The sequence below is a fragment of the Pseudorca crassidens genome, chromosome 4, assembly GCF_039906515.1.
Source record: "Pseudorca crassidens isolate mPseCra1 chromosome 4, mPseCra1.hap1, whole genome shotgun sequence".
NCBI classification, from domain to species: Eukaryota; Metazoa; Chordata; class Mammalia; order Artiodactyla; family Delphinidae; genus Pseudorca; species Pseudorca crassidens.
The window spans coordinates 62,189,774-62,207,664 of record NC_090299.1 but is presented as its reverse complement, the minus strand read 5'-3'; the positions used below and the strand labels follow the sequence as shown (position 1 = coordinate 62,207,664).

The 17,891-nt window shown below is 43.9% G+C and overlaps 1 protein-coding gene across 2 annotated transcripts in view; it reads left to right on the top strand.

Annotated features, from left to right (window-relative positions):
* RELL1 (RELT like 1) overlaps nucleotides 1–17,891 on the top strand; it is a 72,996-nt gene that overhangs the window by 34,492 nt on the left and 20,613 nt on the right. For both annotated transcript variants that reach the window (XM_067735700.1, XM_067735699.1), the window contains exons 3-6: nucleotides 913–984; nucleotides 8,271–8,328; nucleotides 10,751–10,987; nucleotides 14,239–14,377. In XM_067735700.1, coding sequence (XP_067591801.1) covers nucleotides 913–984; nucleotides 8,271–8,328; nucleotides 10,751–10,987; nucleotides 14,239–14,374 — 503 coding nt within the window. In that variant the 3' untranslated portion in view covers nucleotides 14,375–14,377. The remainder of the gene's footprint in view (nucleotides 1–912; nucleotides 985–8,270; nucleotides 8,329–10,750; nucleotides 10,988–14,238; nucleotides 14,378–17,891) is intronic.

Below are 17,891 nucleotides of genomic sequence, written 5' to 3'. Positions count from 1 at the left end.
ACCGCACACCTTGATTCATTCTTTGTGAGCTAGATCAACCCTCCCTCTTCCTTCCTGTGTTATGGAAGCAAATTATAAGGATCAGTTTCAGGGTGGAGATTTGATTCTTTTTTTTCAAGGACTATCCCATGTGCAGAGTCTCTCAAAATAAACTGAGTCTGTAGGCAATTAACTGTGACCAACATTTAGATCATTTGGAAGTACATTTAAAAGAAGAGTCTTGTAAAAACACAGACGAATAATTACCCAATTTTTTTTTTTTTTTTTTTGCGGTACGCGGGCCTCTCACTGTTGTGGCCTCTCCCGTTGCGGAGCACAGGCTCCGGACGTGCAGGCTCAGCGGCCATGGCTCACGGGCCCAGCCGCTCCACGGCACGTGGGATCTTCCCAGACCGGGGCATGAACCCGTGTCACCTGCATCGGCTGGCGGACTCTCAACCACTGCGCCACCAGGGAAGCCCAATAATTACCCAATTTAAGAAACGAATTAATTTTCTAAATTTATATAGTACATCTGCAATTAAAATAAAATCCAAGAAGTTTTTCTTTTAAATGTCTTTTTTCTTTCCATTTCCCTTAAGGGTTTAACAAAACGATGAGAGAGAAATAATAGTTGTAAGGACTGATATAGATACATGGAATTGTTGTCTTGGAAACTGAGTGTGTGTTTGGACTTGAGATCGATGGACAGCTCTGATACTTTTTATGCCTCTTATGCCAGGGAAGTCACTGTGTGCTTTCAGTCAGGCAGCTTGGGGTTAAAGGAAGAAAGCAGAGCTCTTAGCACCATGGGGATCAGCTGAACTTTCTGGACACTGTTCAGAGAGGTCTTGGGCTCTAAGACTGCACATCTCGTTGACCTGATGCAAGTGACCAATTGTAACCTGTCCTCCCCTCCCCTTTCTCTTTCAGAGTTGAACGACAGTGTAAATGAAAATAGTGACACCGTTGGGCAAATTGTCCACTACATCATGAAAAACGAAGGTATGGTTGTTTTAGTGTCCAGAACAATTCAGTATTCGTAGGTTTATTAAAAACCTGCTTCAAAGAGTCATGATTTGTATAGATTGTCCTGTCAATGTTTCTGAAGTTATTGACACCTTTTACCTAAGCTCACAAATAGCTCAGCTTCCAGCATTATCTGACCAGGGGAGTTTCATAGAAGTGTTTTCTAAGAGTCAGTCATCGTAGAGTCAGCCCGGAGGCTTACCTTTTATTCCTGGCCTCACCTCGATTTGAGGAAAGTCATATTACATCATGGAGCCTCACTTTCCTCCTCTAAAATAATATTTACCGCATAGCATTGTTGTGACATATTGCACATAAAGTGCTTGTATAATAAGCACTCAAATATTATCTATTCCTTTTTTTGTGCTTTTAAACATATTGTGGTAAAATACGCATAACGTAAAATGGACCGTTATACCCATTTTAAAATGGACAGTTCATTGGCCTTAAGTACGTTCACAATGATGTACAGCCGTCACCACTATCTAGCTCCAGAACTTTTTCATCATCCCAAACTCTGTACCCACTAAGCAGTCACTCCCTAATCTCCATCCCCTTTCCCTTCATCCTCTGGCAACCCCTCCTCTGCTTTCTGTCTCCATAGATTTGCCCATTCTGTGATCTATTCTTAAGTGTTAAAACTTTTAAAAAGTCTAACCTTTATGGCTTTAAGCACTTTTTTCCCCTCTGAAATGTATTCTAAACCCCCATCTTCCTAATCTTCCCCATCTTCCTAAACTAATCAGGATTAGTTTAATCTTGATTAGATAAATCAGGGTCATTGTTTTGAAGGTGATTGTCTCCATAAGATTCCGCACCCCGAGTGACTTTTGAGGTGTGTGGCGCTCCTACCCACATACCTGTGAACTAAAAACGTCACCTGTCATGTCAGTAAACAAAGGATGTTGCAACCATCAAGCCATCACATCTGCCCCAGCGGGGCACCCTGAGGAGACTCAGGGTGCACAGGATACTGGCCCCAGAGGGCTGAGGTGCACATCAAAGGAATGACTTCAGTGAACCCAGACTCTTGCATCTTCCCGTACATAGAAAAGAACTACATTCCTTAACTCGAGATGTCTGGTTTTCTTTAATTAATAGTCATCTTTTGATGTTCCGACTACCTGGTCTTTGTTGCAAAAACCCCTGTATATCCTGGGGTTGCCTCTCCAAAGCACTCCCTCAGAGCTGTCTGAGACGCTGTGTCCCGGCCTTAGGTCCTCAGGTTTGTCCACTGAATAAAACATAACCTCTCAACTTTTAGGTCGTGCATTATTTTCAGTCGACATCTCCAGTATCCGCAGATCTCCATACTTTGAATTTTCATGAGAATTTAAAAGAAAATGTTTTCCTTGGGCTCTGTCTGTGCCCTGGTCAGTGCTGACACATGCAGCATGCACTGCTGCACCTGAGCCATTTGTCCAAAAGTAGAAATACCTCCGTGCTGCTCAGTAAATACATGCTCTTCCATCCCCAGCCGCTCCCCGGGGCTCCTCTGCCCCCATATCCTCACTATCAGCTGGAGCATCTGCCTGGCCCGGGCTGCTGGTCAGTTGTTCTGACTAAGAGAAGCAGCAATTTCACATGATTCAGCATAGTTTTCATTGTTCTTTACAGAGTGGGTTTTACGTATTTGGCATAGATCTAGGTGCATTATGTGCATAATCTAATCCTCAAAATATTCTTCTGGAGTTGATATTATTATACCCATCTTACAGATGAAGAAAGGAATACTCCAAGTGGTTGGTCACATGGTTAAGGAGCAGCCTGGCCCTACCTGGGTCTCTTTCATCTATACAACATTGCCTCAACTCTCTTCTACTTTGTAGCTTTCAGTTTCTATGGGATGGAAAACCAGATAGCCAAACTTAATAATATGGTGTTTAAAATAACAAGACAGCAATCACTTGGATTTGATGTCTGTTTTCTAAAGACCTTCGTTCAGGGAACAGTATTTGGTGATGCTATCCTTGAGGACTCAGTGGTGCATATTTCTTTCACATAAAAAAAGTGGATTTTAATTTGCATAAGAAGTACACAAATATGTTCTTGGCATAGAAGCTCCAGCCATGACAAAAGTGCACAGGGTAAGGTTGCTCCTGTACCTTGTGCTTTCGAAACTGCCTTCAGGGCTTTGGGGAGCTTGGAGGCATTTGGGACCTGGGCTTCTGAGAGCTGGAGTGGTTGCTGAGTTAGTGAGTGCTGCATGAGGGGGTTACTGACAGGTGAACTGGTTGAAATAAGTCAGCTGTGAAAACTTTGCCGGGGGCTGCAGTTCTCGTGTATAACTTCATAGTAGACACTGAGTGCTTGCTATGCGCCAGGCTCGTTCTAGGGGCTTTCTGGGAACCCTGTGATTCAGATACTTCGTTCCCAATTTACAGTTGAGAAACTGAGGCCCACAGCACTTAACTAACTTGCCAATGTCACCCTGCTGCAAGTAGCAGACCTGAGATTTGAACTCTAGCATCTGACGTCAGAGTCTATACTTACCCACGTGCTGTCACTGCCTCTTTCGTGGTAGCAGGAAAGACGGATGATAAACTTCCTCCTTTCAAAGAGACAACGTATACAGCTGGGGTGTTTTATAGAACTCTTAAACATTAACTCATTAAATTCTCCAAACTACCTTATGAGGTAGATCCTATTATCACCCCATTTTGCAGATGAAGAAACAGAGGCCCAGAGGGTAAGAAAATTACCCAAGGTCACACAGCCAGCATGTGGCAGGATGGTGCCAGCAGTGGGCCCCTTCTCCTAATTACAGCAGACGAGAAGCCTTTGGGTCCTTGGAGCAAGCAGACTATATAATTTCCTCACCTTCCACACTCACAGACTATAGGGCTGTTCTTTTCTTTTTTAATTATGTCCTTTTCCTTTCAGAAAGTAACCTTTTGGTTTCTGCTGCCTTGATTACCAGTAGGTATGTTGGAATAATACCAAGGCACTGATTTCATTCTTTCTCCTCTGCTCCCCTGTTCTTTCCCTTCTGTCTTTCTTATTCTTTACCCTCTTCCCTGTCAGGGCCTTCATCTGTCTGCCTGTGATTTCTCCAGTGACCTGTGAGGAAGGCTGGGGGCTCTGATCCTTTGTGTGGCCTTGGTTCTCCTTGGCCACCAGGAGATATCTGATCTCACTGGACACCCCTCTTCCAGCCGTGGCCCTCTCTAGCTTCCAGCCTGTGCCAAAACAGCAGCTGGGGGATTAGATACATACTTGGGTCTCTTACCAGTTGATAACCTAGCTTTTTAGTTTGCCTTTGAGACTTAAATTCTCTATAGAACAAAATGTATTTTTCTTTTCTTTGTCATTAACAGACTCTGAACTTAATATCAATTAAGACCTCCCTGTTGAGGTTAATTTAACTATTTAAAAAAAAATTATCAGCACACTATAACATAATTTTTCTTTAAACATTGAAGAAAAAAGGAATAAAATTGAGTACAAGCCATTACCATTTTTCCATGTTTATTTATGTTTTCTTTGCCTACATTTACATATTTTAAAACATTTGCAGTCATGATATATGACCCGTCTTCTGCTTTGCATTTTTAATTTGGCTAATGGGATAATATTTCACCTGTACTCATGGTGACATTCTTGTTTATGGTTTAAACCTATCAGGTCTTGAATGTTGCAAATCAAGTCTTGTTTAGATAAATATCTCTTGAAGGATGAATTTATTGGCTGGCCTGCAGACTGATTATTTTCCCCCTAATTCCTAATCCTTTCTAAATAGAGCTGAATTGAAGAGCGTTTGGGTCTTCAATTCAGTGGCCTCTGTATGGAAGTTTGGAAAGTACCTGCAACTCCACTGTATGGAAGTTTGGAAAGTACCTGCAACTCCGTAGCTGAGCTTCTCTGCCAGGCCCTGACACTGTCTGAAAACAGCAACAATTCGGAGTATTGTGATTACTCTCCAAGCGCCCTGGTTATGGTTATTCACGCTAGGCAGAGAGAGGGATCCCTTGGTGACATTCTTACCTTGGGGCTCAATTTGTGTGGTGGCAAAAAGGATTCCTCCATAAACTACCATCACTACTGAGTAGATCTCTGGAACTTGCTATAATGGTTATGCAGACATCCTGTGAACTGTTAAACTGTTAAACTACTTGGACATTGAAGGAGTAGGTCGGGGTGAAAAGCACCCACCCCAGAGTCAGATAGACCAGGGTTTGAATCTACGTCTGTTTCTAGCTCTGTTTCTAGCTGTGGGGCTCTGGCCAGTCAGTTACAGTCTTTAGGCCTCAGTGTCTATCTTTAAAATGGGGATGATAACTCTGCCCACTCTTGGGGAGAATCAAACATGATGGGGTCTGTAAAGCTTTTAGCCAGTGACTGGTACATACCAAGATCTTGCCTTGAATGTAAGGGAAAACTTTGAAGAGAGTAATAGTGGGAGAGAAGACAAGGCATTTTTCTTGTCTGATTTTGACTGGTCTATGCATATTATCAGGCAGAAATTCAGGAAAGAAGAGAGGAAGCAGTTTCTGGAAATTACTGCCCACTGGAAAATTTCCCCTGTTCTTGACCGGATTTGCTTGCCCTGTAATTGACTCCTCCCATCCTTTGGATGCCCATGAAGGGAAGAATTGTTGGATAGAACGTTGACAACTGTAGGAGAAACCATCTTTTGCGGCGTTTTGGAGTTATGAGTAATCACAAGGAGGAGAAATATATTCATTAGAACTTAATTGGATTATTGCTCTTTTACAGCCAAATTAAAGCATGTGTTTATGTGCTCATGGTGGTGTTCTGTTAGAGTTTTCTCATCACAGGAAACCAAAAATGTTCCCAAGGGTTAGTTTACTGAGATTTACTCCCTGGTATAGATTGCAGGGTAGACTAGAGACAAGGACGTATGTGCGTGTGTATGTGTGTGTTGGTCTCACACACCCACCCTCAATGGGTATGAATGATCAAAACTTGAGTCTATGCTTAAAGCATCACTCATAGCAAACAAAGGGGTTGTTTACTATTGTTTCTAAGAAATAAGGGCAAGATACAGGAATACATGAATACATGAGAAACAACACAAGCCCATAAAAACAAGTTTTAGTAATGATTTTAATATATTTTCCTAATCTCTCTGGCAGCATTTTATCATCTGATGTTTCTAACAGAGGTCATCATTTTGATTAATTAATTTTCTCAGGTGACTATTTAAACTGTTTTTGAAAAGTTCATTCTTATAAGTGAATGCTATTAGTGTTATCTTTGTTTTCATACCTTTTTTATTGTTATTTTTCCCTCTTTTCTGTTTATAGTTTTGAAGTTTAGTAAATGATGGCAGAATATAAATCTCAACTGGCAAATTATTGTGTATTCCCTAAACTCTTTATCTGAAAGAAAATTATTGTCCTGAATTCTTAGAATTAGTTAAAGGGAAAATGATGAGACTGTACCTAAATTTGTCTTACAGAGGGTAATGTGCCTTTTTTGTCACGTGGGAAAAGATACTGCTGATCCATTTCAGCACTGTTTTTGTAACGATAAGAGTCTTATTTAGATCAAACCTTGTGTTTGGATATGCATTTGTGCATCTTCACAGATAGTCATGAAAGGCAAAGAAAATATTTCTTTTTGAAAAGGCTGGTATGCTCCATCAATATGTCTTCAGAAACCCCATACATTTGCAAGGGTTGTGAAGGGGAGAAAATTAGATTGTAGGGGGCAAAACCCCCTTACTATTTTATATGTAAAACACAGATATGCGTATACTACATAAACGTGTATATCTGCAGTATTATAGTTTCATGGGAGGGTGATTAGGAAAAAAATGTAAAAAAAAAGGCCTCTGGGTGGAGCAATAATGAAAAAAAGTTGAAACACTGGATACATCCTTAGCTATTAGCACTTAAAAGCAGCAGTGTTGAAAATAGAGTTAATTTTCCTCCTCTCGGATTTCATCTGAGATGATAATGTTGGTGTTGGCTCACATGATAAATAGTGATTTTTAAATTGTTTCATTGTCTCTGGGGAATTTGGTGTGGTTAGTCCTGAGGACAGTGCTTTAAAAATCAATGGGAATGGGTCAGGAGTCGGTCATCACATCTGGCCTTGCCCGGAAATACCCAAGAGAAACTTGACCACTCACTTCAGTCTTTTATCCTTAAGACTTTTCACCCTACAAAAGACGAAAAGAACATGTGTGTCTGTGCATGGTGGTGGGGTAGGCACCCAAGAAGCTTAGATTCAATTTGCTTTAGTGGACAGCCTAGGCACCCCCTACAAATTTGGATTTTTTTTAAAAAAAGTTAACATTAGAAGTCTAATTTAACTGATGGGTGTGACCAACATTTGAAATTTAAAGCTATCTGGCTAGAGTTAAGGTCTTGTATGGTCTGAATGGCCCACCTAGAAAATTAATCCTTTCTCATCCCTGGTTCTATGTGGGATAGACTTGATACTACATGGGTATCCAGAATTTAGGGCTAATTCGTTGAGCATGTATAAGGTATTAAAATACAGGTCTCTTGAGACATACGTTTTATGACATATTTAGCAAAGTGAGTTAAATTCAGTTTCCTTTTGGTTTGAGAAGGGGAGAAAGATATGGCTTCTATGTTATATTGCTAATGACGTGTAGGAAACAAAGCTCTGTGGTAGATCTGCTTTCCTTTGCATAGATGCTCTGTCACTCTCCCTAAATTCCTGCGTGGTGAAAAGTATTGGCAGATGGTGCCACATCTGGGTTTTTCTTGGGAAAGACCCTCCCTTCTCCAGGGCCCCAGGGCCTCATTTGTGAGCTGAAGGAAATCAATTAGGTGTTTTCCAAACAGTTTTTCTGATATGATAATTCTATGATCACTCATATGATCGATTCCATTTTAATTCTTTTTTAAAATTAGTTAATTAATTAGTTTTTGGCTGTGTTGGGTCTTCGTTGCTGCAAGTGGGCTTTCTCTAGTTGCGGTGAGCAGAGGCTACTCTTTGTTGTGGTGCGTGGGCTTCTCATTGCGGTGGCTTCTCTTGTTATGAGGCACGGGCTCTAGGCATGCGAGCTTCAGTAGTTGTGGCACACGGGCTTCAGTAGTTGTGGCTTGCGGGCTCTAGAGCGCAGGCTCAGTAGTTGTGGCGCACGGGCTCTAGAGCGCAGGCTCAGTAGTCGTGGCGCGCAGGCTTAGCTGCTCCGTGGCATGTGGGATCTTCCCAGACCAGGGCTCGAACCCATGTCCCCTGCATTGGCAGGCGGATTCTTAACCACTGCGCAACCAGGGATGTCCCCCATTTTAATTCTTGACCTTCTTTTTTTTCCTTAGCAAATGCTGATGTTTTAAAGGCAATGGTAGCAGATAACAACCTGTGTGATCCTGAAAGGTGAGTGCTTTTCCCCTGACTTTATGGGGCTTTCGTTTTCAGTTGTCCGCTAGAGCAGGTTTCTGTACTTTGGCACTATTGACATTTGGGCCAGGGAATTCTTTGCTGTGAGGAACTGTCCTGTGCATTGTAGGACATTTAACAGCATTCCTGGCCTCCACTTACTGGATGCCATTGTCCCTTTCTCCTGCTGTGTGACATCCCAGAACCAACGCCTCCACACACTGTCAATGTACCCTGGGGGCGAAGTCGCCCCTGGCTGAGAACGGCTGCATTAGAGAACGGTGTCGAGAGGGAAGAGTAGCCCTGGAGCTGGGGACCTGGGTGAGTCTTACCTCCACCACTTCTGGATCCCCTCTTCTCGGGCAAGTTAACCGACCACCCTGAGCTCAAGTTCCATCATCTATAAACTGGAGATAACCACTGTACCAACTTAATTGGAATATTATGAGGAATACCGAATACCTCGGGCATCGAAAGACCTCTATGAACAATGATGATTAAACGAAAAACCAGGCTGGTTTGGGGGCACCTGCTAAGTTCTGTTCTTGTATTACCAGTTTTAGGTTACGGTGGTTGAGTATCATAGTCCTTCCTAATTAATTATAGGTAACTGTATTTCTATGTAAGTTTTCATGCTTCATGGAGCATTTATTGAGTGCCTGCTGTGTGCTGGGCATGATGCTGGAGCCGGGCCTTCACAGATCGTTGCCATGGAGGACGAAGTCTAGTGGGGAGTGGAGGCAAGAAGCAGGGGCTGCTTGTAGGCAGAGAAAGTCCAGGACAAAAGGCCCGGGAGAGTGAAAGTGTGGGATGCCTCCGGTAAGGTTCAGTCTGGGGTGGCCCGAGTTCATGCTATGGACAGAAGCAAGAAAGGCCAGGAAGGCAAGTTGGGTTTGAGTGACATGGCAAGGAGTTTGGACCTTTTCCTGCTTACTCTGTGGGTGGTACACCCAGCGCATCTTAGCTATTTCGTACATGTTTGTCAAACTGGCCACGTTAGATCTGCATTTTAGCGAGGTGACTTAGTGCCAGAAGGCCAGTGGAAGGAGCTCTGGTGGTGTAGTTTATAGAGACATACGAGCTGTGGTTTCCGCCACACTCCAGCCCTGACCACAGACTCCTTGTGTTAGGACCATGTCACCTCATCGAATCTTTGCCTCAGTCATCTTAGGGCATCCTATAGTCCCTGTCATTGGGTTTTGTGTGCAGCGTGTACTAGATAAACGTTTGTTGAATGAATGTTGTTAAATTTTTTTGTCTACTTTTGAAGTGGGCAAGTGGGCTGGTTACCAGCAGCGTAAAGGCTGGCTTTATGCTGTCATGAGACTTCTGTATGCCTTTTGGGCTCTCAGCCCAGTCTCAGGAGTCAGGCTCTGCTGTTATGTGCTGCCCTGCCCACCCCACCTACACCAGGTCAGAGGACTGATTCCTGGTTGGGCTGGCCCTGTCCTGTCTTATTTCCTCCTTTCCTAGTGGACCAGAGCCTTGACACGTGCCTTTTGAAAGCAGCCAGCATCTGACCTATATATACTTCTGCTTTTTATATTTTGGATGGTACGGCTGGGTTTCTTCCAGGTTATCAGAGTGATCTCCCCTGTTTCTGAAGCACTGTAGCATGATGGTTAAGATCATGGTTTCTAGATTTAGTCTTTCTAGATTTGGATCTCAGCTGTCGCTTACTAGCTGTGTGACCTTGGGTAAGTTACTTAACTGCTCTGAGGCTCAGTGTCCTAGTTTCTAAAATGAGGAAACTAATAATACCTACCTCAAGGTTTTGTAAAGATCAGTGGAATTAATATATATCAAGTGCGTAGACTGCTAAGTGTTAGCTATTTTTGTCATTACGATGATCAACATCTGTCTTGAGCATCACTTTTGATGTCTTGACCTAAAAGCTTTCTTCCTTTGACACAATAGTCAGATTGGATCAAATATTCTATCTTAAGTCATCCGATAATTTGATTGGAATTTAAGTTTTTCTCTCCTCCAGGGCACATATATTCGAGGCATCTCTTATCTTAGAGATCTAGGAGGAACTTGGGTATGTGTGAGAAATTAGTTTACTTGAAATTAGACTGCATGCAAAGGGAGATCAGCCATTTGGAAAGAGACCTAATACTTGAACGACAAACAGTGCATCATCATTAGAAGCAGTGGTTTATTTCCGGCCAGTTAATTCCATACGGGAAGTGATAAATCACATTGTTACTGTTTAAAACGAACTGTCATTGTCTAGTCATAAGAGCTGAGTACCTGCTGCCTGAGATCAGTTCACAAAGCCCATTTGTATAATTGGAAGAGGCATTTTTTTTCTTTTGATTTAAACCTGCTTCTTATAATGCAGGGGGAGAGAATGCCTTAGCTGGTATTTCTTTTAATAATCAGTTCGACCTTTTCCTTTTTTTTTTTCCCACCTTAGCCCGGCGACCCCTAGCACTCCTGGGAGCCCGCCTGTGAGCCCCGGGCCCTTGTCGCCAGGTGGCACCCCAGGGAAGCACATCTGCGGCCACCATCTGCACACAGTGGGTGGCGCTGTCGAGCGGGACGTGTGTCATCGATGTAGGCATAAGCGATGGCACTTCATAAAACCCACCAACAAGGCCAAAGAGGGCCGCTCAAGGCGCCAAGGAGAAGTTACTGTCCTCTCTGTGGGCAGGTGAGTCCTGGGGGTGCTTTGGGTTTGTGTAACGCAGTTGCTGCGCTGTGTGGATTTGTACACCCGTTAAACGTAGAGTGTGTTCTCCTGAGCCTGGCTCAGGTCCTATCTCTGGGCTTCTTTGATGTTTTCTGGTCTGAGTCCTGTATTTTTCCAACAGCAGAAGAATTCTAAGAGGTGGCTATTGCAAGATCAGGTGTGACTTGTATTAATTAAGGTAACAAATTAATTACTTGCTGTATTAGGGTTCTACAGAGAAGCAGACTCAATAAGATATATATATACACACAGACACACATGTAAGAGATTTATTATGGGAATTAACTCACACGATTATGGAGGCCAAGAAGACAGGAGAACTGGTGGTAATTCAGTCCAAGTCCAAAGGCCTGAGAACCAGGGGAGCCGGTGGTATTAGTCCTGGTCCCAGTCTGAAGGCCTAGAAACCAGGAATGCTCATGTCTTATGGCAAAAGAAGAGGGATGTGTCAGCTCAAGTAAAAAGAGCAAATTCAGTCTCCCTTTGCCTTTTAGTTCTGTTCAGGCCCTCAAGGGATTGGATGATGCCCATTCTCATTGGTGAGGGTGATCTTTACTCAATCTACCAATTCAAAGGCTAATCTCTTCTGCAAACGTCCTCACAGACACACCCAGAAACAATGTTTTATCAACTCTCTGGGCAGTCCTTAGCCTGGTCAAGTTGACTCATAAAATTAACCATCACACTTGCTCTAATAGATAAAGCCCAAATCTCAACTGTTAGAGAATGTAAATTTGTATTTCACTTGTGGAAATCGCAAGATCAGTGGTGGCTCTTCAAGCAGGCCCCCAGAGCCCTGGGTCCTTTCCATCTTGTGCCTCTGCTGGATTTGCTAGCAGGAGAAAGTACGCAGAGCATTGTTCACAAGAGGTTTTTCAGGAGATGGGCCTGAAGTGGCACATTTCAGTCTTGCTCACATTCCTCTGTCTGGAACTCAATCACTTGGCCACACCTAATGGCCAGGGAGGTAGGTAACGTCGGCCAGGAAGAAGGGAAGAGATGGAGCCTGGTCCACTGCTCTCCAGCCTCTGCCGTGTAAGATCCACGTGGACCCCTGGGACTGCTCGCTTTTCCTTCACCTCCTCCTTTCCCAGTCCTAAAGTTCCATTTACCTGTGACCCATATGTGATGTGGAGATCTTGCAGTTCAAGTGATAAACAATTTGACGATACTGTATGCAGAGCATTTTTGGTTGATTTTGAGCCTCCTGCAGGAACTGCAGGGCTAATGCTGCACGTGCAAAGGCAGTAGAGAGTAATGGTCGAGAGCATGCCTGCTGGCAGCAGACTGGGGAAGCCCTGAGCAAAAGCTGACAGTGTTGCCTACATGATCCTTCTCTCCTTACTGACAAACTCTGGGAAGAGTAGCCTGGACTCACTGAATCGCCCTCATTTGACTCCTGACACCACTACTTACAAACTGTTACTTCTCTCTGTGCCCCAGTTTTCCCCTCTATAAAATGGGGATGACAGTAGCACTCACCTTATCGGGTTGCTGTGAAGACTAAATAAGGTGACTCAGGTATAGGTCTTAGACCAGTTTTTGTGCTTATTATATACTCAAGAATTGTTGGCTATTATTATTACTGTTATTTGAATTCCATTGAGTTTCATCATGTGTTGCACAAGCAACAAGGAGAAGACTCCTTGGCTCTTTGCCACTTATAACAAAACAGTGCAACTCATGACCACACTGTTTTATTCAGAGCAGAGTCATGGGAACTTATGAATGTGGAATGCGGTGAGAACCTGTAACTTGTTTGGACAAAGTGTATTTTGTTTGCTTTAAAAAAAAATCTGCTGAAACTTTCAACTCAGATTCAACATGGCTTTTTTAAACGCCCCCAATCCAACTCTCCGTCTTGGAGATAGAATAAATACTATGACTGCTGAGTGATTACAGGCTGCTTTTCAGCAAGTGTTGCTTAAAGAGAGTCTTAAAGTTTGACCGAATAGGTTTGTGGTGACAACTTTTTTCCTGATCCTCCGTTCACTGCTTCAGAGTCTCCTTCCTCCTTCTGGTGGGTGAGCTCATTTTGGACAAACAAAGAGAATTTATTTTAGATGGTTTTGAGGGAAATGAAGACCAAGACTAGAGAGAAACTGCTGTGAAAGATTTTCGGGTTTTGATGGTGATGGACGAGAAAAGCAGTCCAACTGAGTACATTTCTTTAACTTCTCTCTTAATTCTTAAGGAAAATCTCTTTCTTAAATTCCTTAACCCTTAATGAAAACCCAAATTTGCTTCAGAAACAGAAACAAAAAAACCCAGACAAAACTCATGCAGACACAAAAACTCTGCCACCCGACTGATGCTGATAAACGTGTGTCTGGGGCCCTGTTTAGAGAGGTAGACCCTCTGCTGGGTGAAATTTGAGAAGACAGTTCCCTAGTGAACATCAGATTTGCAAACTTGTCGGGCTTTTATACAGCCTTCTGTTGTTAAAACAGCTGATGTTTAAGCCCAGGTCCTTGTTAGAAACCACAGCTCTGAGGCTGTTTCATATTTGAGTACCCGTGTTTCTTAGTGCATTTCCCATGCTCTGTAAACTGTGCAGCAGAGTCTGATGTGTTGAGTGAACATCGGCTGGGAGCTTTGGCAGGACGGTTCCTCCTGTTGAATATGGTGGTTTTCTTTTCTTTTTTTTTTTTTTGTGGTACGCGGGCCTCTCACTGTTGTGGCCTCGGATGCACAGGCCCAGCGGCCATGGCTCACGGGCCCAGCCGCTCCGCGGCATGTGGGATCTTCCCGGACCCGGGCATGAACCCATGTCCCCTGCATCGGCAGGCGGACTCTCAAGCACTGCGCCACCAGGGAAGCCCTTCTTTTCCTTTTAAAAAAGTTTTTATTGAGGTATAGTTGATTTACAATGTCGTGTTAATTTCAGGTGTACAGCACAGTGATTCAGCTATATATATATTAATATAATATGTATATATTAATACATATATATATATTCTTTCTCAGATTCTTTTCCCTTATAGGTTGTTACAAAATACTGAGTATAGTTCCCTGCGCTATATAGTAGGTTCTTGTTGGTTATCTATTTTATATATAGTCATGTGTGTATGTGAATATGGTGATTTTCATTGCTGTCCTAACTTTTGGCTGAGTTTGTTTGGGATCCTCCAGGTGGATGATTTTTACTTCATTCATGATTCTTGTTCAGTGGAAAAGCAAAACCCGTCACATCTCCTCTTTCCCCCACTCAGGTTTAGAGTTATGAAAGTGGAACACAAGTCAAATCAGAAGGAGCGGAGAAGTTTAATGTCAGTTAGTGGGACCGACAGCGTCAATGGGGAGGTGTCTATGACCCCCCTGAAGAGAGAGCGAAGTGGCACAGAGTAGCAGGTAAGTTGAAGTTGTGGCGACATTGGGGGTGGGTGGTACATGGCAGGGAGAAGGTGCCCAGAGCCTCCCTGGAGTCTGTGGTAATACGGGAGTGACTTGGCAGGGAAATGAGAAGTACTTTCCTGGAGCTGGTAAGGCTGTAGGGGTCGGAACACCATTACTTGTCTGCCCAGAGCTTTTTGTGAAGAGCCCATCAACACAGGTGCCTCCAGGGACCTGGCCTGTATGATAATGAGTGGGGAGGATTACTTAGGGGGTAATGTGGAGTGGTGGGAACTGGAGCAAACTAGAAATCACATAACCCATCTGTTAGGGTTTGCATTACCACAAGGCAGGAAGCACTTAGTGTGGCTAGATCTTAGGCAAAAAAGGTGGAAATCTAGACTTTTTTTTTTTTTTAGCGGTACGCGGGCCTCTCACTGTTGTGGCCTCTCTCGTTGCGGAGCACAGGCTCCGGACGCGCAGGATCAGCGGCCATGGCTCACGGGCCGAGCCGCTCCACGGCATGTGGGATCTTCCCGGACCGGGGCACGAACCCGTGTCCCCTGCATCGTCAGGCGGACTCTCAACCACTGCGCCACCAGGGAAGCCCCTACAGGTGAAATCAACAGGTTTTTAAATGTTGGCGGCTTGTTAAAAATCCTTTAAACGACCACGCAGGCCAAATGAAATATAATCTTGTCGCCATTTCTAGGTAAACTATGATTTGAAAAAGGGCTTGAGCAAGCAAAGCAATGCTTTTTTCCTTTGAGTTGGAAACCAGTTTTGTTTGATGTGTCACAGTTCTAAAATACCCCCAGTAGAAGTATTACTCCTTCCACCAAATATTTTGAAGCAATTCAAAAGCAAACGTGAATGCTTCTTGGCTTGGCAGTTTTAACTTTGGGAGATATTACTTAAAAAAAAAAGCCTGTGATAATTTGATATTGGCTTAGCCTTTATCTTCTTTGCTTTCTGTTCTGGCTTGAGTCCCATTCATCCCTTTCATGTTACTTGTTATATGTAAAAGGATGAGTGTGAGGACTCAGGAGTGACCAGCTCCAAAGTCTCCAATGGAACGGTCAGAGCCTGAATGCTAAGGCAGAAGAGGTTCCACTTCCAAAGGGAGGGGGAGGCGGGGTAAGGGGGAGAGGAATAGCCAGGTCCTAGAAGGTACAGGGAAACAGCAAGGTTGAACCTGAGCCTTGGAGTCAGGCTGCCTGGTTCAGGTTCCCGTTCCCCACTCACTAGCCCTGGGACCTGGACAAGGTGCTTGGGCTTTTTTATGCCTCACTTTCCTCACCGAGAAATAAAAATGATGCTGCTTGCCTTGAGGGATGGCAATGCGATATCAGGGAAATAACATGGGAAGCCCAGGGCCTGGCAGATAGGAAATGCCCAGTTAGTGCTACTGATTATTTTAAGTGGCCAGTTTGGCGGAGAAGGGGCTTTTGAGTGAAGCTTCTGATAACCTGCCTGGGCTCAGAGGGGTTGAGGATGATCCAGAAGTCATCTGGGGGCTTCCCTGGTGGCGCAGTGGTTGAGAGTCCGCCTGCCGATGCAGGGGACACAGGTTCGTTCCCCGGTCTGGGAAGATCCCACATGCCGTGTAGCGGCTGGGCCCGTGAGCCATGGCCGCTGAGCCTGCGCTTCCGGAGCCTGTGCTCCGCAACGAGAGAGGCCACAACAGTGAGAGGCCCGTGTACTGCAAAAACAAAAAAACAAAACAAAAAAACCAAAACAGAAGTCATCTGAAAGAGTTGTGCTCCTGAATTCTGTAAGACGTAGGGGCTCTGATAGCTTTCCAGCACTGGTTCTTGCCATTTCACCCTTGGGAAGATCTGGCCGCTTCCCCTGAGTTGAGGAACCCAACAGAGGCTTTCTTTAAAGACGAGACATGGAGCAGAAAAGTCTGTCTTTGGCTTCTCAGCCAGTTACTGGTGCCTTGGGAAGGGAACCCAGAGGAATTTAGGAAAACGAAGAGGATGATGATCATAAAAGCAGCTAATGTCAATTCAGTATTCTAGTCTTCTGGGTGTTGTACTGAGATGTGTCTCGCATGTCACCATTATAAACATCTCCTAATGGGATGGATACTATTACCCCAGCTTTATAGATGAGGAAACCAGTGCACGGAAAGGGTAAATTACATGTTATGGATCACATGACTGGAAAGAGGAGCTGATATGAACTGAGGCCTGTGACTGTAAGACCAGCTGCACTCTTCTGCCATCCTGGGGTGCTCATGAAGGGGCAGCCCTAGATCCATGAATGAGGAACATCTCCACCAATGATCTGGAACCTGGTGGTCTAATATGGTAGCCACTAGTCACCTGTGGCTACTTAAATTTAAATTAATTAAAATTAAAAGTTTCATTCTGCAATTGCACTAGTCACATTTCAAGTGTTCAGTAGCCATAGATGACTAGGGTCTGCCAGATACAGACATTTTCCATCATTGCAGAAAGTATTACCCACAGAGTAGATGGTACCTTAGATGTCAGAATTGGAATCCTGAGTGACTTTGGTAAATTAGAGAAACATTCTGATTGAAGTCACGAGGACTTGGCTTCTGGGACGAGAAGTATGTGGCTATTCAAGTCTAAGGTGAGGAAGGCCCGGCCAGTTTAGCTGCAAAGAAAGAGAAAGCATGAGCTGTAATGACAGTTCTGCATATGAGTCATCAACCTGGCAGTGTGTTGAGAGACAGAGCAGAGGTGGGTAAGAAGACACTGCTTGCCCTCGGGCAGGAAGCGCAAGGTGATCCTGGGTTAGGCTCAGCCAGATTCCAGCCTTGCTAAAGTGCCGTGCCCGGAGGGAGGCACTCAAGGTCTGGGAAGGTTAAAAGAATTAGGATTGCTCAGGTAGTTTTCTTGGTCCAAATTCTGTCCGTATCTGGATTTGATCCAGTCATCTGAAAATCCTGACCACATCTAACTGGTTTACAACTTGATACTCTCTGCAAAGCACGCAATCTTCTTACCGGGATTTTGTGAAAGAGCATTGGATTTGATTAGAAGACCTGGGCTCTCATCATAGCTTCGCCGCTTGGAAATTGTCCTTAACTGCCCTTACTCCAGGTTTCCTTGAATGTGAAATAGGATATTAAATCCATCGATTGAAGGCGAGTGCCAGGAGAGCATCTGGCATGTCATTGGCTCTCAGTGGTGCTGTGCCGTCCAAAGGTGCAACGAGCACGAGTGACCTCAGAAAGGGGATGTGTTTTCCGAGCATTCAACATAATTGTAATCAATTTTGGAATTAAAAACATAATTTTTATTATGGAAAATTTCAAACAGACTCAAAAGTAGAGAGAATAATGTCACAAATGCCGATGGACTAATTTAATTATAAGACGTACTGCGTATTGAGTATCTACTATGTACCGGGCATGCTTTAGAAGGCATATTCCATGTATTAACTGATTTAATCCTCACAACAGCAATAAGTAGGTGCCAGTTTAAGCAGAGAGAGTTGAGGCAACTTGTTTAGAGTTACCAGCAAGAATGTGGTAGAGTTTAGAGCCCAACCCAGG